At 46.3% G+C, this 23717-nt stretch overlaps 1 protein-coding gene across 1 annotated transcript in view; it reads right to left on the reverse strand.

Moving 5' to 3' along the window:
- The window catches only part of GRK5 (G protein-coupled receptor kinase 5), a 199114-nt gene extending 177415 nt beyond the window's left edge, over window positions 1-21699 (reverse strand). The window contains exon 1 of the mRNA XM_081075259.1: window positions 21298-21699. Coding sequence (XP_080931385.1) covers window positions 21298-21349 — 52 coding nt within the window. The 5' untranslated portion in view covers window positions 21350-21699. The remainder of the gene's footprint in view (window positions 1-21297) is intronic.
- Window positions 21700-23717: the final 2018 nt, after the last annotated feature.

The following is a 23717-nucleotide window of genomic DNA, read 5'->3' on the forward strand; positions in this document are numbered from 1 at the left end:
TGGGGATGCTAACACAATCCTAACAGGATCCTTGTAAGAACCAAAAGATAAAGCATGCTATCGAATAAGGGTAGAGGTAGTAACACTTTTTGTATATCAGAAAGGGAAACAGTGAAATAGAAGTCCTAACGGAAAAACCCGAGAGAATGTATTTAGTACTTAGTACAGTATACAGCACACCTTAAGTAACCAATACAAAGTTAGCTCTTAATTAAGACAACCCTCCCGCCAGGGTTGAGGCCAGAGATAACCTAGAGGTTCCAGAGGGTAGAAGGTGGAAAGCAGGGTCTTCCTGGGCAGGTCACCAGTACCCAAACCCACACCCTCGGGGAGCTACTATCTGGCTGAGGCTTAAGCCAGCTCCAAGCCAGGCCCTGAAGGCTCCTGGATCTTCTGCCTGTGTCTGCCTTGCTCCATCTCCCTGTTCTGATGGAGAGGGACTTTTGGCCTTTCAGGCAGAGTGGTGAGAGCTGAGATTGGGGCTGAGCCTGAGCAGGAAGGGGGCCCCTGGGCTCCCAGACTGGGCCACCTATTCTAGCTATCGAGAGCCCCACTTGGGGCCTTCAAATGAGCTGTAAGTTTCCACTGGCCTTTGGTCATCTGCCAGCCTCAAGGAACCTCGGAGAGAGAAGTGGGCCTTGTGGGGGCCAGAATCTGGGTACTCCTGTATTCATCAGTCATTCAAAAAGTATTTACTGAGCACCTACTGTGTACAGTCACACGACAGGAAGCAACAGACACCTGTCCTGTCCTGAAGCTTCTGGGTTACCTGTCCCCAGACCCACTTTGATTTCTAACAACAAATCCTAAATATAACCTATTTTCAAAAAGAAAAAGTGTTAAAAATGACTCGAGCAGCTGTCCCGGCACCTTCATATTAATATGATTCATGTTTTTTGTTATTGAAGCAATTTATGAGTTTGGGGGAGTTCAAGCAGCACGAATGTTTCTTGTAATGGGCCCTCAATGAAAATAAAATTGTCACATACTCCCACTCCACAGCATTTGTAACACATCCAGCCAGCCCACAATCATACACTGGGGTTTTTTCTTCAGCAAGGAGCTGACATAAACCTAACGGTGTGATTTGGTTTTTAAGCCTTACTCTCTTGCTTTAACATTTTCCAATGACTTCTATGTTAGTGAATTCCAGGATATGGTTTTCCAACCATAATAGACAAATCCAGTTGCTATTTATTATTCTCTGTCTACATTGTTCACTCTCCTGATTTGTTTCTTTAATATAAATCTACATATGAAGAACATCACAACCAGTGAAAACCAGGTTTAGAAATTACAGTTTTCACCCATTCTGAGCTTCCGCATTAAATTTAAGGCACATGAGCATTCCAAATCCATCTGAAAAAATAACCTCAAAATATATTTCTGCCTCCTACTAACTGTAGAACGTGGGCAGAATTCCTAAATCCTCTGTGCCTCAGTTTCCTCATTTATAAAATGGGATTAGCCAGTGGTACCTACTTCAAGGATTTGTAGTAGGAACTCAATGAAATAAGACACGTAAAGTATTAGCTACTTTTTCCAATATTTTTTTCCAACACTCATGTGAGATAGTGAAACGTGGTATTTAAAAGAGCAAGGACTCTGGGGCCTGGGTTTAAATCCTGGCTTTTCCGTTAATAACTCTGACTTTGGGCAAGTTAAGGGATCTCGCTGAGCTTCCGTTTTCTCATCTGTCTATCTGGGATGAAAATAGTACGTCCCTCACAGGGCGGTTGTGAGGAGGGCCTGGGCCTGCATAAGAACCATATTAAGTTTACAGGTATTTTAATGATGATGAAACCAAGGTTTATCGGCGGTGTTACCCTCTCCGGGAGGAGCAGGCTATATAATGAATTTATGGACACCTTCAGGCTCCCACAGAGAAACAGATTTGGTATCAAACTAAGGTCTCTGTGGACAGCATCCACTTCCAGACTCACACTCAGCTATTGTTCCTAACACCTTGGGTTCACATTTCCATGGTGACCAGCATGTTTGTTTACTTGTTTCCTGATTTTTTCTTTTCTTTTTTTTTTTTTTTTTTTGCTATAACTGGAGTCCCACAAGGGCAGCCAGTTTGGGGACTGTATTATTTGTTTATTTGTAGCAAACATGGAATGCACTTGCCCCTACGTTTAGGCAAACCAGGGGTAAATGCTCACTCAGCCTTCCTGGATTCAGGGCACCTTCTCTTGCTCCACGCCACACCCCTCCACGCCTGCCGTCTTGGGCCCTTCGAGTCAGCACCCTTTGACTATAAGTGTCAAGTCTTCAGTTCACCCAAACAGGAAGGGGTGAAGGGTGCACATCTGGCTCCCAGGATGACTGGAGACCACCACGTGATGAGGATTCAATCTCCCCCATGTTTCCTATATTCTCAGGCAGGCTGTGGTAACAGCAGCCAGAACCTCCAAGTTTCCCTTCCACCAGCTTGGCAACACCAGCAGCAGAAGAACAGTCCTTTCTGGACCAGAAATCACATCCTCATCCCTGAACTGGTCCCTGAGGTCAAAGAGAGAAGCAGAGCTCTGATTGGCCAGGACAGGGTGACATGCTCACCAACAGAGCCAACGAGAAGTCATCCCCATCCAACCTCGTGAGCTGAATATGGGGAAGGAGTGGTCCTCCGAGAAAATGAAGGTGCTGTTACCAGAAGACGGAGTGGGTATGCGGCAGGGAAAAGCAGCAGAGCATCTGATCCCACTTTCTTCAAAGCTGCTGCTGTGCGGGCACCTCCTGAATCCCCACCTCTGGCCTGGAGGCTCTCTCTACAGCCTGAGACTCAGTGCTGGCCATGCCTCCACCAGTGAGGCCCAGCCATGCCTACACCTTTCTGCAGAGCCAACAGCATCTCCCAGTTGCCCTGCAGTGTCTCCTGGGTTCAAACTTAAGAGTTTCGTCCTTCTACACACCTCCATGTCCCAGCAGGTACCAAGTACAATAGATTCGGCCTCCCCAAAGCCGCTCCCACCCCCGGACCCCCCTTTCTTGCAGGACCCTGGCCAGCCCCCCACATGCTTCTCAGAACTACTGCCTATTTAGTTAGTCTCACAACCTCTGCTGCCACATCCAGAGTCTTGTAGCTCAGCCAGCGTCAGCCTCCTCTGCTCAAAAAATGCTCAGTGGCTCCATTTTGCCTAGAAATTTAACTCCTGACCTCTCAGCCTGACATTCAGAGACCTCCCCCAGGACAGTCCCCTTCTCCCGCCTTCCTGTTCCCTGCTCCCCTATAACTACTCCATGCTTCAGGCAATCAACCACCTCACATCCATCACCCGCAGTCACCACCACTGGGCTCTGCCCTCCCCGCTGCCAGGGACTTCTGTTTACAGGGTACTCTACCCTGTAACCTCACGAGGTGGAAATCTCCCCACAACACTGGCTTCAGGATCAAATCCAAGCTCCCACGCTTACCTGCTGCACCACCTTGGATAAGTGCATTAGCCTCTCGTTGGATTTGCCATGGGCAAATGATGATACCTAACTCATCAGACTGTCGTGGAAAATCCATCTCTAGGAAGCCCCTGAAGAGTCCAGAGGCCTGTAGGAGGCCTGTGTTCATGGTGGCTTCATACTATCAGCCACCAGGCTTCAAGGCGCGGCCCAGATGGTACCTCTCTATGAAGCCTTTCCTGAACCCCACCGGCCCCCAGCAAAACTGCCCTTGTATTTACTTCTGCCTTGTAATATAGTTGGCCATGCACCTGTCCCTCCCAACTAAATTAGAACTTCCGGAAAGGGAGGAGCAGTCTCCTCCGTCTGTACGGTCCTGAAACACCTCTCTAGCATCAGACACCGGCAGAGGCCGGAATCATGTCAGTGAAATCGACTCCAACTTTGTGCATCCCAAAGTATTTCTGCTCATTAGCGGGTTGTTAGCTCACTAGACAAAGCTGGCAGGAATGCAGTCCCCACTGGACACGTCCCTGGTTTCAGGATTCCAGGTAGTCACAGTGTCCTCTCTTCCTCAATTCCTCAGCCTGTCAAACAAGACTCAGAGTGCTCACGTCCACACACTGCCACATGAAGATAAAAGAAGTGAATGATCGTGGTTACTGTTAAAGCAAACCAGGGCACCTGCACACCAAGAAGAACCCTGGGGGAGGGCGTGGGGAGGTAGATAAAATCCGCCCCTGCCAGGGCACGAGGAACGGTCCCATTCTCTGTTCTTGCCCCCCCACTCCCCACCTCCAAAACTGTCACCCAGAGGAGTTGCCTGTTTTATGCACCAAATCGGATGATAAAGAAATGCAGGCTTTTCCCAAAAATCAAATTCCTACCTAAAAGACAAAGGTGTGTCACCATCTAGCAGAATCCAAAAAGTGTGCTAGACACACTAGGGAATTATTTCACAGGAGCAATCAGGCCAGCTAGTCAACAAATGGGCCCAAAGAGAAGTTTCAAGGATCATGTGGGCAAGATGGTTGCAATAATCTTAGGTATGACTTCCGCGGTGAAATGCTAAGGAGAACAACCCTTGTAAGATCCGGAGGATTTAGCACGTGTATTTTTTTAAAGGATTTTATTTCCTTATGGTCTCATCAAGTGGCCTTCCAAGGCACAGATTGTCATCCACTTCCTCAAATGGAAATAGCTTTGTTTTTCTAAGTAAGTGTTATGTACACTCACTGCACAAAATCCAGGTTTTCCTTACCTGCGTTCACTATGTGATGAGCACATGTCCGTGTCAATGAGAATAACGTTCCATGACTCTGAATGGCTACATAGGAGTCCATTATTTGAATATGCCAAACTTCATTTTATCCGCCCTCTGCTTATGGTCATTGACATTATTTCCAATTTTCATTATAAGCACCCTTTAAACAACCTCCTGCAAATCACTATTACACTGATTTTTCCTAAAGGTAACTTCTTAGAAATGGAATTTCAGGCCAAGGGCTACACAGCTTTAAGCCTTTGGCTGTATATATTGCCAAACTGTCCTTGAGAAAGACTTACCCATCCACGCTCCTATCAGCAGTGCGAGTATAATGTTTGAAAGCACTTGTTCACCCACACTTCCTTAACCAGGCATTATCAGTGTTTCCATTTCTGCCAATCTGAGATTCTGCACGTAGATAAGATTCTGCTTACTAGTGAGGGTGAGCATCTTGTCATGCACAGTGAGCCTATTTTACTGCCTGTCTGACCAGTACCTTCTTTTTTCCTCGAGACACTACCTCCCTCCCCCCTTACTATCCCTTGCCCCTCGGCTGTACCAGAGCCACCCTGTTCTTACAACAAAACCCCTATGACCTGCAATCCGAGAATCTAAGAGTTGATGCCTGCGATCTACGTTATCTGTTCCAGAACGATCCACTGACACAAGACAGGCCAATTGGAGTCATTCCCTAGGATTTTCCAAATTTGAATTGGGGAGGAAAAGACCAGTCTCTCTCCACTGGTGGAAGCTGTAAGATGTGAAACTATGAATGTTTCCTTATCATATAGAGAAAGTAGTGAGAAAATAAGAAGCTTCTCTGTTTTCAAGAGATGCAGGAGAGAGACGTGAAGAGCTCGAGGTAGGGTCAAGTTCCAAGTGACAGGGGTTCTGAGGCCATCCTGGTCCCTGCAATCCCTGCCCTCCCTTTGACATGAAAGATAGCCCAGGATCCTCCTGGGTGAGTTCTCACATGTCTACACTCGTCCAGATTGAATTTCTGTCACTTGCACCCAAGACTCCTGTCTACTTAATATACGTATCTTCTTTACTAGCTCTTTCTTCTTTAGTGAATTACCTCTTCATGTTGTTTGCTTACTTCTCTGCTGGAAGTTTTCCTCTTTCTGATTAATTTTATGAGAGTATTTTATACACCAAGACTATTTTCCCAGCTTGCCACTGACTTTTAACTTTTGTTGTGATCTCTTTTCTCAGACAAGTTTATTATTTTGCACTCTCACATACATCCATCTTTTTTCTTATGATTGCACCCCCAAGCTGTAAGAAATATTCACCGACATTTTCCTCTAGAATGTCTAGAGTTTCACTTTTAAAACTCTAAATCTTCAATGGCTCTATAATGTTTTTTAGTTAGTATAACGCTATGTTTTCCCCAAGGGTTACTTAGCAGTTATTTCAACATCATTTCCTGAGTAAGCCATTCTTTTCCCGTTGAAATGCTTCCTTTATTACATATTAAATTTTTGCATACACTTGGGTGTCTGTATCTAGACTTTCTATTTCATTTATATTCTTTATTTGGTTTCTATGATCATTAGGGCATTGTCCCTATGTGATGATAAAGATACAGAGAAACTAAGTTACTAGCCTTGGGACCTCAGACAAATTAGCAGCAAAGCAAGGACAGAACCCAAATCACCCGTCTCCACCTTTCGTCACTTCCAGCTACAGAAAACTTAAGCAAAAGAGAACCACCAGTCCTGTCAGCGTCATCCCAGACCGTGAAATCTGTGTCACCAGTCAAAAGAAGGCAGACATCTAGACCCAACACATGACGTTGCAGGCGAATGAGGAAGTGGGTCAGGATTTGTCAGGTACCCACGAGAGCGCTGGCAGTGCCCGTTCCCATCCCTACCATCTTTCCTTGTGGATGACAAGTGTCCCCAAACAAGCCTTGGAAAGTAGGTAATGCTTATCAATATCTAACTCTTTGGAGGATGCCTTCAGGTTTACACGACAATGTTTCCCTAGTGTCCAGATGGAAAATTCTTACATTTTCTCAACAATATTGACATTGTTTTCTTTGGCCAGACAGAGCACTGTGTATTTTTAAACTTTCCAGGAAGGCTGTTTATTAAGATAATTCAGTGCAGAACAATTAAACTGTTTGTTTTTGACTTTTGATTTAATTTTCCTTTCTATAATCCACTAAAGAAAATATGAGAATCATGAATTTGTCTTTCTTAGATTGCAGGCATCAGTTAAGTGAGCAGTGGCAGGGTTCTTTCCTGTTTGCATGGCACATGTCACCCCTCCCAGCACTAATTCTTTCCTTGGGGTAATTTTCATTTTAATGTGTAATGCTCGCTCTTCAAATTAACGTTGAATCTTATTATGAAGTACCCACAGTTGAATTAGTATCAGTGGGAAATGCACCAGCAAATTCTCAAGATCTAAAGGGTGAAAAGAGCTCCAGAAATCACCTGGGTCAAGGCACACATTTACACAGCTGACGAAAGTTTGGCTCAGAGAGGTCAAGCAATGTGCCTGAGCTAACACAGCGTGTGGGTGACACATTCTCCCTTCTGTATCAGCCTTTCCGCTCGAGGCATTAATAGAGCTTTCAATGGCAATTGAAACATCTCAGCTTGGTGCACTTCACAGCGAGAGACCATATTACCTTGAAAAGAAAAAAAAGTGGGGTCTTGACCCCACCTCTGGGAAGTTATTTAAACAGTTACGTCCTCGAGCTTTGCCAGATGTTAGTTAGAAACACCACATTCTAGTCTGCTAACTGATTCTAACCCTAGATTGAATGTGTCTGTTACTCGAATGTGCTGTACAATGAAAGCACTGACCTGACCTGGGAATCTTCAGGCCAGGATTCTGGTTTCAGTCCTACAGTGGGCATTTCAGTCGCCTTCTAATATCAGAAGGACCCCTCTGCAGAGGGCGGTGCATTTATTCTGGATGCCTCCAAAGAGCACAGCCAGGACCTTGAGGAGAGGACAGGACCAGGCACACCGGGGCTTGACCTGCAGACCTGGGTTTACCACTAGCATTTGGGGAGGCCCAGGGAGACAGAAGGAAAGGAAAAAGCCTAGTCCCGGCCCTTGAGGAGTTTGCGATTTCCTGGGTGACACAAGAAGCCTATCTAATAATTTCTGGGTTTTAATCCAGCAGTTCAAAATGAGATGGGATGTTTGAGAGAGGGTGTGAGTTCTGAATCCTAGAAAGATTTGAGCAGACGGCAGAAACCAACTCACAGGGATGCTGGAGAGGCACCTGTTTGGGGAGCCAGGTTGGAGCAGTCTCCAAGATCCTCTCAGAAGAGAATCAGAAAATCTTTAGGGCAGTGGTTGCTGATCCTGAAGCATTTTTAAAATACAGATTCCCCGGTATTACCCATGAGCTTCTGATTCAGAACATCATGACCAGGGCTTTAGGTTATGGGTTGAATTGTCCCCCAAAATATGATTATGTGGAAGCCCTAACTCCAGTCCCTCAGAATGGGACCTTATTTGGAAATAGGTCTGTACAGAGGTGAAAAGTTAAAAATGAGATCGTAAGGGTGGACCCTAATCCAATATGACTGGTGTCCTAAAAAGGAGAAATTTAGACAGAGGCAGAGGGAAGACTGTGAAGAGACACAGGGAGAAGCCGGTCGTCTACATGCCAAGAAATGCCGGAGGCTTCCAGAAGCCAGGAGCGAGGCCTGAGACAGACAGACCCTTCCCCGGCACCCTCAGAGGGAACGTGGCCTGCCCACAGCTCGATGTCAGACTTATGGCCTCCAGAACTGTGAGACATACATTTCTGTGGTTCTAAGCTGCCCATTCTGTGGTACTGTGTGGCCCTAGGTGGCCCCTAGAGACAAATGCAGCCTGGGAATCAGAGAGCTGCAGAAGTGCCTCGGAGGAAAACCCAAGCCTGGGGACCAGCCCTGCATTCTGCCACCCACGTGGGCTTCCTTCAGGCCTCAGACCCCTCCTCTGGAGAAGAAAGGAGCTGGCTTCAGTGTGGTGGAGCTCCTTCCTGCCCGCTGAGATGACAGTGAGCCCACAGCCATGTTCAGACTAATCATCCAATGAATGGGCAGCCTTTCTCCATCTGGTCACTCTGCTGCTTCCAGGCAGCTGTGAGCCACCGGGTGCGAGCCAACACAGCTACAAATGCTTCCAGGGAGAAAATGCCACTCCTTCTCCCAACAGTTAGGAACACATGGAAGACTGTAGGCTTTGGATTATGCCCTCATGCCCAGCTTCTCTCAGAGGGGAACAGTGGGGAGGCGGGGCCTTTGGCTTGTTTCGTTTTGTACTATTTTTGTGTGTGCTTTCAATGGTCAAGAGGGGAACTCCTAGAACTGTCACATGCAGGTAAATCACATGCAAACCTTCAGGCAAAGTAGTTACTGATGGAAGAACCCACAGAAATCCACAGAGGAGAATCCTGTGGCAGATAAAAGACAGGAGCAAAAAATACGATGTGGAACCGACGCCAGCACATGCAGCACCTTTGAGAATTGGGAAAGGGTGCCTGAGCCCCAAGACACATTTACAAACTTACCACCTCCATGGGAATGATGCCTCCCTCAATGTGTGCAACCTACAAACAAACGTGAAAGTCCTTACAGATTAAAAAAAAAAAAAGATGCAATGGGTCTGCCCTAGAGGAGGAAGGCGGAGAAGTGGGTCCCTGCTGTGTGACCTTGGAAAATCATTTCACCTCTCTGAGCTTGATTTCTTTTTCTGAAGTTGACATAATAATCAATGTAGCTGTCAAGTGTGGATTGTGGTGAGGACCAAAGGAGAGAGCGATGGAACCACCTTTACAAAGCTGTGGGGTTTGTTATCTGACCCCCTGTTCCTTGCCAATTTACACACTCAAAACCCAGGCGCAATTACAAAGTCATTGCCAAATAAAGTCTTTGACTGAACTGGATTTCCCTAATCTAAGCTTTGAATACCCCAGAAAAGATGACTGAACACTCAGAGATGGGGGGGGGGGGAGTGGAGGGGTGTCAAATCTCAAAGGTGTCAGAACTGTCCCATCACATGTTCTTAATGTATTATGAGCCTTTCTCATAAGAACAATGTACTTTGTACATCCCTGAGGTCACTTAACTCCATTTCGGAAATTATTACTATTCTTCTCAAAGAGGGGGAGGGAAGGGAGGGAGAAATACTATTAGACAGATATCACCAGTGAGGGGGTGGGAATAAACTAAGTCTTTAAATAAATATATAAAGATATTATACCATGGGAAGGATGTTCCTACACTGGTGACAATATATTTAAAAATTGGAAAACCTCAGTGGCCCACCATAGGGGCTGGGTTACAGATGTTATTCCACGTGTCAGACACTCCAAGACGCCGGCCCGGCCCGTTAGGGCCAGATAACCCCTGAGGGTCTGCTAGAAAGCACCCAGCATTCCACTGACACGACACTCTGTTTCCAAAGTCTTTCACAATTTTTCCTGACACCCATCCATTTCATGGGAAACTGTAAACACAGACCCGGAAAGGTTTTACAACATACTGTTGACTGAGAAGAGCCGCAGAACCGCGAATACGAGGAAACCATCTGTGTAAAACACATCTATCTGTATGCTCTTACTTCATCGACAGAGAGATCAGGGGTAAGGCCCACCTCCGTGCTGACAGTAATTATCTCTAAGAGGTGGAACTGGTAGCAGAAGCACATGGGGGGACAGAGATTTTGACTTTCTTCTTGGCGTTTTGCATTGTGGTTTGGATTTTCTTTAGCAAGTGCTGTCTGTGCGGATTTTTTTTGAATCTTAAACATTGGATGCAATGACTCCTATTTAATTATGCATCATAGCTACACACTTGATTCTTTTTCAGATGTCTCATATATGTTCGTAGTGACGTTCCCAGCAGCTGGTAAGAGTGTTAAGGGAGGGAGCTGCGATGGAGCAGAAAGAGTACCAGATGTAGAGACTGGGTCTGGGCGCTGGAACTAACAGGGTGCTTTGGGTAAGGCATTTACGGCTCTGAGGCCCCAAGTCTTCATCTCTAAGAACAGGGAAGAATAAAACAGATCTCACAGGATTGTAAAGATCAAATAAAACAATAGACACAAAGAACTTTATAATTTTCAAATGATCCTTTTGGAAAGAAGATGGGAAAGGAGGCTCCATTGCTCACCCTACCCTCCTTTCAGAGCCAAGCATGGCGCCAAGTACACAGTAAGTACTAACGAAATTCTGGATTTACGACATTGGGTTAAGATCCAAAAACCAACCCAGGGCTATTCCCATCAGAATTTTGCTCCCATGGAACCCCCACGCTCTCATGTTTAAGGCAGATATTTAGAGCACAGAAGCCCACCCTGGGTGAATGAAATCATAAGCAGACACAGGTTCATGTCTAAGCGCTTGCCCAGGAAGAATTGACTCTGACTAGGCCTCTCAAATCCTCAGCCCCCTCAGTCATTCCTGAAAGGCTTTTAAGCTGCCAAAAAGACTAGCGACAATACCACGCACCGTGACACAGAACAATTAGTCGCCCAATAGTTACCAAAATATAAACTGAGAAGTGTACTTGAAGTGTAACCCTCACCTTGGTAACCCATTGAAACATCGAGGAAATCAAGTTTTCCCTTCTTTAATTTATATTCTGCTATATGTTATAGAGAATTAAGCTTTAATTTTTAAAATGCCTCTAATTGGATACTACTGATGGGAAGACATCTGGGGCAAATATCTATGGCCAGTGCATTCCATCCCAAGCAATGGTTAGTGGTTTGGAAAACGAGTGTGTGGCAAACTAACCAGTGGTTACTAATTATTATATATCACAGGGTTTGGCATCATCCATAAAGCCTAGTCATGTTGGCCTCTTCCTCTTCAGAGAGGATTACAGAATCGACTGTTTAGAAATTTCTTCTCCGAGTTAACATACATTTTCTTTGTCTTAATTGGATCCAGCCTCTTTGCCCATGAACAGAAAGGCAGTTTTCTATAACAATTACATCCTTCAAATGCCAGGTCATCAGCCATTCTTAGGTCTAGAAGGATCACTGGTTTGGCTTCCTAGTATCTTCTTTCCATTTGCTCAGCCTCGTTCTATTATGATGTGAAAAGCATGTGAAGATTGCATCCTAAGCTACCTTCGATTTAGCACAAAAAGGTATGAGTGTTATGGCATAAGACATCTCCTCCAACCCACATAGAGCCTCAGAATTAAGGAGATCTGTTTGCCCCAAATGTTTGGTCTCAGGCAAATATTTACTTCTTCCAAAACAAGTAAAACAACCCACTTCCAAATTGAAGGTGGGGGTGGGGGAGTTTTCCAGACATTTTTCACAGTTAAGATAAACATTTGGAAAACATTGTCCAATTTGCCCTATACCCTTAGTTAATCTTCCTTAACTATGCAGAATCATTTCCTAATTTACCATCTACTGTGACATCAAGACCATTTCTTGAGGAGCTTACTTTCTCTGCTCCCTCCTTCCTCCATAGAACTTTGATACAGCATCCGTCAGTCACTTCTGGAAATGCTTGTTGGACACCTACTATGTTTCAGACACACACTCATCTGACACCCTTTCTCACCCGTGACTGCAGGCTTGGTGGCATCAGCCCACAGTGGCACTTGGCTTGAGAAAAGCTGGACCTTGAGACACCCTTTGCCATTCAAGTCAACAGCCTGATTCTTTGTGCCCACCCCACCCCGTTTTTCCTACAGCCTGGAGCTTCTTCCATGGGATGTCACTTCAGTATCCCAACAAGCTCTTCCTGAGTGCACGAACAGACAACATTAAGAAGAGTCAGAGCACATTTCTGCATCAGCCATTATAACAATTATAACATTTTTCCCTGGGCCTTTTGCTGACCCTCCTCCAGCTTGTTTCTATTTCACAAGTGGTGCTAAGACCCGTGCCAAGATGGAATTCCATTTTCAAATGAGGTTTCACAAGACCTTTTATCAGATATGCAGACTAATTACACTGGCTGGCTTCTCTCTAGTGTGTAGTAGGGTAATTCTATCCTTCGTCCCTCTTCCTTCCAGAAATGGTTAAGTTCAGAGCTTCACCTTCTCTGTAAGAGATGATCAAACGCTTAGCTTCCTGTCCTCTCATTACTAGGCGGTGAAATCATGCTGCCTTGTCTCCAGCATCTCAAATTTGACAGTGATCCCCAAGGAAGTCCATGATTCTTAGACTCTCTCACCTCACCACACACACACACACACACACACACACACACACACACACACACTACGCAACCACGTGCCCACACATGCTGTGTGGTTTCGAAATGCAAACATCCATAAGGTTACCACAGAAAAAGGGAAAGGGTTAACCTTAAATGCACTTTTCCGGAGAAAAAGGCCACTTCAAACATTCTCTTTAGGAGGGAGAGGGGGATGCCCTACAATCTGGCAGGGGAATCACTCTGGTAGGTTTCCCCTCACCTCTCCCCACCCTGGCCCCGTAATTTTTTAGGTTAAGGAAGCTACAGAGGGATGAGCAGACACCAAGGTGCCACCATCTGGCAGATGCTTGAGGGCTGGGATCTCCCAAGGGGCAGCAAGCCCCCAAGGATGTGGGCCTTGGGGCAGCTGGGAGCCGCACATGGTAAGCCAACACGTGCGGGAACTGGCCTGCCCAGGGCCCACAACTTGGCTCTGCCAAGGACAGGAAGTAACACCACAGCCAATGACATGTTCCCTCTACCAACCCACCTGGTTTAACACCCGTCCCTCAGGGGCAAGTCTTTGGCTTCTAAAGATTCTCTCCAAGTCCTGTGAGGAGGAAGAAGAGTGCCAAGAGGCTGACCTAGGTCTTTTGATGTGTTGGTGTGTGGAGGAGAAGAGAGAGCATGAGTAGGAGAATACAGGTAACCGGGGCTCCAGGAAGGACCATAGCCATGCGTGTGCACACACGTGTGCGGGCATGTAGGTATAGCATGCATACCTCCCCCCTCTCCTCAATCATAGATTCGAGTTGATGAACAGCTCTATTTTTAAAGTAGAAACACCTACTGTGAGGATTCACCTATTAGTCTTTCACAACCTACTGGGAATTACGTTATCCAACTGCTCTCAAATTGCCACTTAGCTGAAATCAAGGTCTTGTGGGAAAATTCTATTCCCACTTTGCCCCCTTCTCCAGGAAATCTGACACAGCTGCAACTTCAAGGAGGTTTACATTTAGAAACCATACTGCCCTGAGAAATGGGTTTGTTTTTTTGGCTTGCATTACCACAGGAGAGAGAAAAGATTTATTTTGGAACATTAAAGGACTGTAGAAGGTGTTCCACAGAAGTCCACAACTCAAGTGACTTGGACAAGTGGCTCCCTTGTCCAAGACCAGTGGTTTCCCCATCTGTTAAGCCAAGGAAACCCCTATTTTGGAAAATGAAGGACAGATCAGTAGGCCGAAGGTTTGGGGCAGCCGGGGCCCTGAACAGCCTGTGGGCCTCTGCCACGTCATGGTACAGCAATGTTCTTATCTGTTTATCTCAGCTTCTTCTGCTTTCTGCATAGGCCCCAGAAGTTGTCTTCAGAGATTCATTTCTTAGTTGCCTTTAAAAAATATACTGATACTCCACTGGTTACTGATTACAAATTCCTAGAGACGAGACAGGCTCTCTCAAAATTAGCCTAATTTATTACTGACTTCTGTCAGGAAGATGTTATCAGTTGACTGTCACAATTTCAAATAGAGTTCCCTGCTTTAGACACCAAAGAACCGCAACTAACTGTTTCATTGTTTCAAATGCTTATGTTGCTTTCTAAGTGTGCTCTAACTGGGCTATGGTTAAAATGTTTCAAATCTCACAGGACACAATTTTTAAAGAAAAATTTTAAAGTGGATACAGGAACACTGTGTTTTTGACATCTTTCTTTGTGATCTTATTTCAGTCTGTCCCCGTTCAAAAGAAATGGAAACCCTTAAAATTGTTTTACCTATTATCAGCCCCCTTTTAGAGCACTTTTAGAAGTCTGAGAAGTTTTATTTGTCTTCCGTCTGTGGATTTACTGTATATACAACTTAATTTTTTTTCTTAATGATTGTTTCAAAATATCCTCCTATCAGAAGTTTCAGGAAGGAACATAGTGCTCTGTATGTATTGATAATATGCACTTAATTTGAATCAGGAAAGTCAGTTGCTCAATCTAGGCAAATTTCCCAACAAGATATGAAAAAAAGGGGAATATATGGGTGGCTCACCACCACCACAAATATCTATGGTTGTTCCTGAACGGAAATTTTCTCTAAAGTCTGTCCTAATCCCCAACCCTCCAGACCCAGCCTGCACCTTTGTCTTTCCCCCTCTTTCCCTTTTCTCCCCCTCCACTTTTCCCTCTCTCCCCCTCCTTAACCTTCCCCCAATTATCATTTCAGAAGTGGGGTGTTATCACACGCTTCTTTAATTCTATGTGTAGAACTCCAGAGCGGCTCTGTCCAAATGAACTTCTAGCGGCTCTTTCCAAATGAGCTTTCTGCAACGCTCTGAAGGTTCTATAAACATGGTAGCCACTAGCCACATGTGACTACTGCGCCCTTGAACTGTAGTCTGCATGCTTAAGAACTGAATTTTTCATTCTAATCAGTTTACAGTTGCCTTCTTAGCACAGTATGCCGCGTATCAGTCTCATCATTCTAATTAGTTTAAATGTAAATAGCCACATGCAGCTCAGAGCCACCATGATGGACAGCATACCTTTAGAGGCCCAGATGCCTTTAACTCTTTCAGGTCATTGCCACTGGTAGGCTACAGCACAGGCCATGCCCAAACCATTCTCAACAAAAATCTAGAAAGAAAGGCAGCCTCTACCATCTTTATTCCAGAACTTTGGCCATTAACCACGTCCGGGTCGCTACCCCAGATAAACCACCAAAGCTCCCCCTGGAGGCACCAGTGCACACCAGTTTTCCTCTTGGATCTTGTCATTCCAACCAAAGGGTCTTCTTGCCATTGTTTTTCATGGTTTCCATTTGTAGGAAATGATCTTCATTAAAAGCACAGTGTCTTGGAAAATTAGCAACTGTCTCCCAGATTCGGGCCTATCCCTCAAGGATGGCCTTTGAATTATCCTCAAATCATATTTGGTCCCTCAGGCGATTGACCATGTTCTAGGCACAGCAGAGTCAATAGTGTTCCCAGTTAAGCAGGTCACACCGCAGCCAGTTTCAGCTCTTTGGGGGGGAAAAAATCTGGTCCTACTCATATTGGATTCACCAGTTTAAAAGCCTAAGAAGATAATGATGGTGCCATCCCATCTCTTCACCCACCTCTAGCTTCATGTCTCCAAAGCTGACATCCAGATGGCAGCTCCCACAGGATCCTTCAACAATCAGTGTTATGAATGAATGAATGAATGAATGATTTTACCCTTGTAAGAATACAGAAAATTTAAGAGCGGTTTCCTCAAAATGAGAAATTGGGGGTGGGAGGATCTTGTCAGGAAGTAGCTGCTTTCTCTTTAAAAGGCTGCATGACTTACACAAAACGAAGTGCTTCTTCCAGTGTTTGGATGGCACTAAATGGAACAATATTATTTTCACCACCAAAAGATAAAATTGTAAGAAGCTTGATTATTGATTAAAATCTTTTCGATATTTAGGATATTTTTAAATAAAAATTTTCACTGAAATTTAACAGGATGTGTTTTAAAGTAGAAACCGCTCGTTTTATTGAAGCCCACATAATCATTTCCATCACTGAAAATCACATCTTAACACCCCTTTGTCTTCACTATTCTATGTTGATGGGAGGTGTGGGGGCTGGGGATAAGGAGACTGAAGAAATTCCTGATATCCTTTTCTATGTGTCACCTGTTTGGAGTCACTTTCTATTGTTTCCTCAAGTTTCACCTCTGAGTTGCATGATCTACCGCAGCAATATCTTTTTGTAACCATCAGACTTTATTTCAAAAACGTCTAGCTATTATAATGCTGTACCTTGAGCCACAAATATATTGGCAACAAATATGAACCTTAAATACTGCCAGCAGTCCCAGACGGTTTCCTAAGAGTACTGGAAGTTCCCAGGCACGGGTTGAATAGCCCTTGGTAAAGGTGAATTTGGTTGTATGTTGAGCTCTTTCCCGGAATTTACCTGGATATTACAGAAGTCTTCATGCTAGACCCAAAGGGTATCATTTAGCAAGCAACAACAAGAGTGACAGCTTCTGAAGACATAATTTAAACAAGGATTAGTTTGGGACTGGAAGAATCAAGCTTTTTGGAGTTTAGAATCTGACAAGAAGCAGCTAAGCTCTTGAAAGATGAGAGTCTTGTGGGCATTTATCTGATGATTTTGAAAAGAGGCAGCTGGATTAATTAAAATCATCACTTGAAATCTTTCTGAAAGAGGGAAAGGCTTCTGAAAACACTGCTTTTCATTTTTCTACCTCTAAGTTGTCGGTCCTGAAAAGAAGCTTAGAAAAAATAAAAGGCAGTTTCGTTTAGCAGCATTGTACTTAATAGGCCAGGCAGCCTTTGCCCACACTGAGCTGCCTGCGCCAGGATCAAAGCTGTTGCTCTGCTGTGAGGTAAGACTGAAGGCAGAAGCCACAGGGTGGACTAAGTGTGCGTGCAGAGAGCAGTAAGAAGGCAGCAAGCCTCAGAGACACTGCAATGGTCTAGTCATGAAACACCAATGTTTCAGTTTCATCATCATGAACTTGTACAAGGGAAAAAGGGAAGGGAGGCCTAAGCTTTCAGCCCTGCTGGGGAATGCTGAGCCTGCCCTGCCCTGGCTAGATGCCGTTCCCTCCCTCCCCCAGCCCTTCCCTAGCTTCTGCTAGCCCCCAGTTTCACCTTTTCCCAGGTCTCTAATCTTGATTATCGAGAAGAGCCAGACCAGCAAGTGGTTCTCGCATATTCTGGTTTTCGGCAATTACAATCAATGGCAAAGGCATTATGTTTCTGACGTCTCAGTTCCTGTGCTCAGTGCCTGCTAGAATCATACCCAGGAAAATGTGATCAATACTCCCCTCTGTCATCTTTATTGATTAGATTGGCTACTGCTGGCCTGTGAAGAAAGGAAAGGTGGGCCCCTGCACGTGGGCCCCTGCAAAATTTCTTCTCACCCCTGTTCACTCAAATGAGACAACAGATCTAGAATATGAGAAAAACACAAAAACCTTTACTGCAACAACAAAAGAAATACACAAAAGGTACTTTGCAAACACTCTTTCGCACTACTATTATTAATATTTCAACACTAGCTTGCTGGCCAATTTTATAAGACTCTGAAATGTAAATAAATAGTTATTCTGGGTCTCTTCATTAAATGCTTAATCATTTAGCTCATCTCTATAAATTGGCATAAATTCAGTCTCAACTTCTTTCTTTTTCCCCTTAACCATTTTTCAGGAGAGTGATCTAGAGTTCCTAAGAGTGACCAAGTTGGTATTTTCTCATGGACAAATAAACGGCCCACAAAATGCATTTGGGTGGTTTAAAATTTTGAACCCAGATCTTTTCTTATTTCAAAACAACAGTCCCAAAGGTGCAATTTATTTGCTAGGTTTTCTAGTTACTGACAATGAATCACTTTTACGCTAATCTACTTATAGGTTTTTCTATTTTATTTCTATATTCATGTTTTCCACTTATACATGTTTTATTATGGTACGAATTTGAATTTACAATGTATTTAGAAGCCATCTGCCTTTCAGAACGCATAATAACAATAGATAGGTCCCCAAATTATCCATCAACGTGGACAGCTACAAATTTCTTTATAGTATTTGCAAAGTGTGTCTGTCTTTCTTCATTCAAGTCCTGTTTGTCTATTTTTGGGAACAAATGTGACTTTTACTTGAAAGCCACATTTTAGATTGTTTACAATATGTTTTGTTAAGTGAACTAAATTAAATTTCACGTTCGCAATTATATTTCTCATCTGATGACCATTCACAAGAATCTTCAAGTGGGAAGTGTTTTGAAACATTCCAAACCACTCAGATTTCTTAAGATACTACAAACTTTATATTAGATATTTCACTAAGCGGACTGGAACTTTCGTTTCTGAGTATTTGGATAATGTAACTATTTCCTGAATTACTTAATTTAAAAGAATGACTTCAAGTATATGAGAACTGAGAAGAGAAAAATAAATGGCTTTTATTTCTAAAAGCATCCACACTGGTTAAAATATATGTGCTCAAGTTTTTCATAAAGACGCAGCAAGAAGAAAATGGGAGCACTTAAAATCGTGGGCTCTGTTTAGACAGAGAACGAGGGGAAGAAACGCAAATTTAAAAATGAATTTCCATGTGATTAATTTTTCTCATTCATGTGTCAGTCTCTCCATTTCCTCACAGGCAAGGCCCTTTCCACTTCAAAGACATCGTCAAGAGCTATTTTCTCACCATGAGCTGACTACCAAACTCTCAAAGAGAAATTGAAAAGACTCTAAAGGCAAAAGGAAGTGTGAGGCACATTCTTGGGCGCTTTTAATCACTGGAATTCTGTCACTGCATATAACCCTCCAGCCTGCAGCGCTCTTCCCTAAGCTTCTGAAAAAAAATAATTTGTTAACCTAACAAACCAAAGTATCAGGCGGTGAATTCATTTCGGTGGAAAAGAAAAAAAGAAAAAAACTGAGAAGACCAACTTGGGGAAGAAAATTGGTAACACTTTGCCCACTCCAAGCAAAACACTTTAAAAGAATGAAACCAAATGAGGAGGGAAGGAAAAAGCATGTCCCAGGCAAAAGAAAGTGTAGCACAGAAAAGTCAGGGAGCAGAATTCCCCGGGCAACGGGAGAAACCAGTGAAGCTGGCAAAGCCTCCAGCACCAACCTATCCAGTGATTTCCCAAGAAATAATTTCAGAATGGAGGGAGGGAAAAAAACTTTGCCAGCCTCCGAGCCCTGAGCTGTACAACCATCTTCCACCACGAGGTGGCGGCTGCAAAGACTGAGAGCGGGGGGCTGTTTTCTCCACTTATTCCCCACCAGGACGCACTACCCAGTCCAGGGGAGAGCCCTCCAGCCCTCGCTTTGATCCAGCTCGCTAAAATTTCGGGTTACTAAAAACTGGAAAACAAATCAGGTCTTAGAACCTGAAGTAGCCAAGTAACGGCCTCTCCTCCAAATGCGTTCTCACACCAAAGCTGAGCAAAGGGGATGGGGGGAACCTGCATATTTTTAACTTTGCTGGGGTTTTCAAAGCAGACCTTCCAGGCGGCTGCTTTTGAGCGACAAGTGACGACGAAATTACGATGTGAACGCTGGGTTGAATTAATGGGCTGTGCATCACCCAACCCACACAGCGTGTACAGAGCCACGAGGTGATGGAACCGGCTGGATAAACATGAATCGTTTTATTGCTGGCCAAAAATTCCTCCTTCATTCATCAAAGTGGGTGAATGAAAATATTAAGAAGGGGGGTGGCCGGTTAGCTCAGTTGGTTAGAGAGTGGTGCTAATAACACCAAGGTTGGCGGTTCGATCCCCACATGGGCCACTGTGAGCTGCGCCCTCCTTAAATATACATATATATACGCATATATATACATATAAAGAAGTAAGTAAGGCATTTTCGTGGACTGCTCCCCAAGTATCCTTCTGAAGTCAACACCTTGCTTAGGCTGCCTTCTACCTTGGGTGTCAAATAAGGCCTCCTCCCATGAAAGGGAAAAGCCACTTCCCCGTTTTATAAAAAGGCTGCACGCCAGAGCTCAAATCTTGGCAAAAGAGATGTTACATAAATTCCAGGTGTTCCTAAATATGTATGTTTACAGGCACACAATCACTTTAGGAAGCAGCTAAGTTTCTGGGGACACTTCCTCTCCCCCGCCCCCCCCCCTCCCGTCTCAACGAAGCGGCAAAACGTGTGTTTACAGCTTTGACTTTAGGATCTTCCCCACTCTATATAGTCATTTCCTGCCAGCTAAATGCAGGAAATCTAATGATTTGCACCCAAAACGCATCGAAGCACCGGCACACTTGCCTTCCTTTTCTCAACTGTGCCCAAATCAAACAATTTAGTCATCCTCCCGCCCCCCGCCAAAAAATAAAAAAGGAAAGAGAAAAAAAAAAAAAGGCGCCTCTGAAATCCTGACTTATTTTCTAAGTGATTTGTACAGCTATCCTCTCGTTATTCTAGGAACAGGCTAATTCCTCAACATCTTACTTTGCCTTTAAAAGGCTTCCTTCCACACGACGGGATTTCCCTAAGAAACATTCCCAGCGGATGGTTTCCAGCAATTGCCTGTATCAACTCAGCCTGCGCAAGCAAAGACTTGGCTTCTGCTAATTCCACCCCCCCCCCAAAAAAAAAAAAAAAAAACACAACCACACCAATTCACACTCAGTACCACCCCGGGCCGGCTCGAAAAGCTATTTTATTTGCATGTTTGCCCATCTCTTCCCGAATAAATGCTCTTCCAACTGACCTTTCAACAGCTGCCGAGCGGTCTGTAAGCTTGGAGCAGAAAACCCGGGGATATTCCAGCATCCCAATCCCGCAGCCGCGACGTTTCTCCCTCCCCACTCCAGTCCAGATTCCCTGAGCTCCAGGACAGGCGCCCTGAAGCGCTCGCACAGCAGCTCCGAGGGGTCCCGCCCGCCACCGGCTCCCTGCGGGCATCCGGCACACTCACGTCCCAGCCCACACGCCGCCCGACACCCGCACCCTCGCCGGCGGCGGACGAGCCTGGCACGCACCAGCCGGCCTCTTACCTTCCCTGGCTTTCAGCAAGACCGTGTTGGCCACGATGTTTTCCAGCTCCATTGACAGTCGGCGGTCAGCGAGGGAGCCGGCCGGTGGGGCTGTCAGCGCCTGGGGGTGCTGCCGCTGCTGCTGCCGCTGCCGCTGCTCGGGCTACCGCCGCTGCTGCCGGAGCCGGGAGCCCGCCTTTCCTACCGCATTATTGCTGCTCTTATTCCTCGGAGTTTTCCCCCTCTGCAAAGAGGAGCCGCCGCCGCCGCTTCTTCCTCCCTCTGTGTCCCCCCTCCCCCCTCCCTCAACACTCTCCCCCCCACCCCCCACCCTCCGCGTTTCTCTGTCACTCCATTCTCCTCCCCTCCGGCTCCCTCGGATGCTTTAATGCCTCGGATGCTTCTGCCTCCCCTCTGTCCCTCCCGGGGGTGTGGTACTAGCAGGCTCTGGCGGCAGAACTGCGCAGGCGTCAGGCCGGGCCGCGCCTCCTGCCTGGGCGCTCGCGGCGCGAGGCCTGCTGGGATTTGTAGTCTTCCCCGCGCGCCGCGCTGGGGCCGGGCTGGAGTTCGGCTGCGGGAGTCGGAGAGCCGCCCGAGGACACGCACCCAGAGTGAAGGCGGGCGCGGCCCGGGCCCACGAGGGGCGCAGGGCTGCGAGGGGCGGCGGCCGAATCACAAGCGGCCAGGCTGAGCTGGATGGAGCCCCCAGGCCCGGGGCCCAGACTCGCACGCCCACGCCCTGGGCTCCCGCTCGTCCGCTTCCCGCCCTGCCGAGAGCCCGGAAAGCGAAGTCCACAGGCCACGGCGGCGGCGACGGACGAAGCGCTGTGACCCGGCAGGAGCCGGTGCGGGTCCTGGCCGACCCTCGGGGCGTGTTTGGGGTGGGAGGAAGGTCAGCCCCGCTGAGCCACGCGTCGCACCCCCTTCCTTTGGGGCCCACGCCGGACCCACGCGGGGGCTGCAGCCCAGAGGCGGCGAGGCGCGCCAGCGGGCCCCGCACCGGGTAACTGTCCGCCGCCTCACACGCACACGCGCCTAGTTGCTGACAAAGGTATACTTTGTCTTCTGCAAGGGCGCGAAGGGGTCTGCGACTCAGCGCCCCCCCACTCTGGCGGCCGCGCAGCCTGAGCGCCCCCCAGCGGCCGCGGAGTGACGGCGCAGCAGCAGGTCCTCCGAGCGGCGTCCCCCAGCGCCCGGGACCGCCCGCGCCCGCCTGGTGGAGACTCCAGGGGTCCCTGCGTGGGAAACGACCCGTTCGGCTAATAAAGTGCCTTCCAGCACTCGAGGCCCGCAAATCAATGATCCCCACTACAACCAAACTCATTCAGATTAATAAAACCGCAGACAGAATTGCCTGAGGTAGGGGGAGTGGTAAAGAATAACAGCGCCTAGCCGGTGTTGGAAATGCGTTTTCCAATTCTGGGCTTATTTATCTTAGGGCTCTTAGCGTCTTTCCACTGCGTGCTCCGAACATCAAATTCCAGCTCTGCGTTCAGCCTCGCTTCCTTGCTTCCTCTGAAGACCCCACTCCTGGGAAATGGGCACTCGGTCACCCTGGGGTCCGCGACGTGTGTCTTCTGGGCTGGGGGAGGGGCGGGCCGGCCCCAAGAACAATGAGGCCTTTGCTTCCTCTGCATCCTGCGGGCCGGATATCCGCTCAGAAGCCGGCTCTGGGCCTTCTCTGCAAATGGAGGAAACCTGTCCCCAGGACTGCCAGGAAGTGGCAGGGAGGTGCCGAGAGAAACGGAGAACAATTATTAGGCATTGGAGAATATAAAGAAATGAATAGACTTTTCAGGCCTTGGAAACCAGAATGGTTGCTGATACTAACAACAGGATTGTCTTTGTTTCCTGATGTTTCCACCACCGCTTCCTAGCGTCCGAATTTGGGTCAGTGGGTCTTCCTGGACCTCCCTTGTCTTCTCTGCAAAGTGGGGGCAGTAACAGTTTACCTGTTAGAAGGCCGGGAGATGAGCAGATGACTTTTCAGGCATCTTCCACTCCAAGAATTACTGTTCTAAGCAACCCAGGCTTGGTCTTGGCTACATATCCACATGCCCAGAGCCCTAACTTATAATGGAAAGGTCTCAGAGAGAGAGAGAATCCTAGAGCTGGCAATATCTCAGAGCCATCATCTACAATGATCATTTTGGCAGCCTAAGGCCTGATGCAGCCCTAAGTTCGTTATTTTGGCTATTACTTAAAACAAAACAAAACAAAAATACAAAAACAATGCCTTTTTATGGCTTATGCTCCATAGCAGCCTTCTCAAACTTTTAAGTGTATACAGATCACCGAGGGATCTAGGTCTGAGATGGGTTCTGACAAACTCCAAAGTTCTGTCAATGAACCACACTTGGAGTAGCAAAGCTCTACAAGTTAACCATAATCCCCACCACTTGCTAATGCCTTGCACTCAGCCCAAGTCACCAGTGATTTTA

The sequence above is a fragment of the Rhinolophus hipposideros genome, assembly GCF_964194185.1.
Source record: "Rhinolophus hipposideros genome assembly, chromosome: 15".
Lineage (NCBI taxonomy): Eukaryota > Metazoa > Chordata > Mammalia > Chiroptera > Rhinolophidae > Rhinolophus > Rhinolophus hipposideros.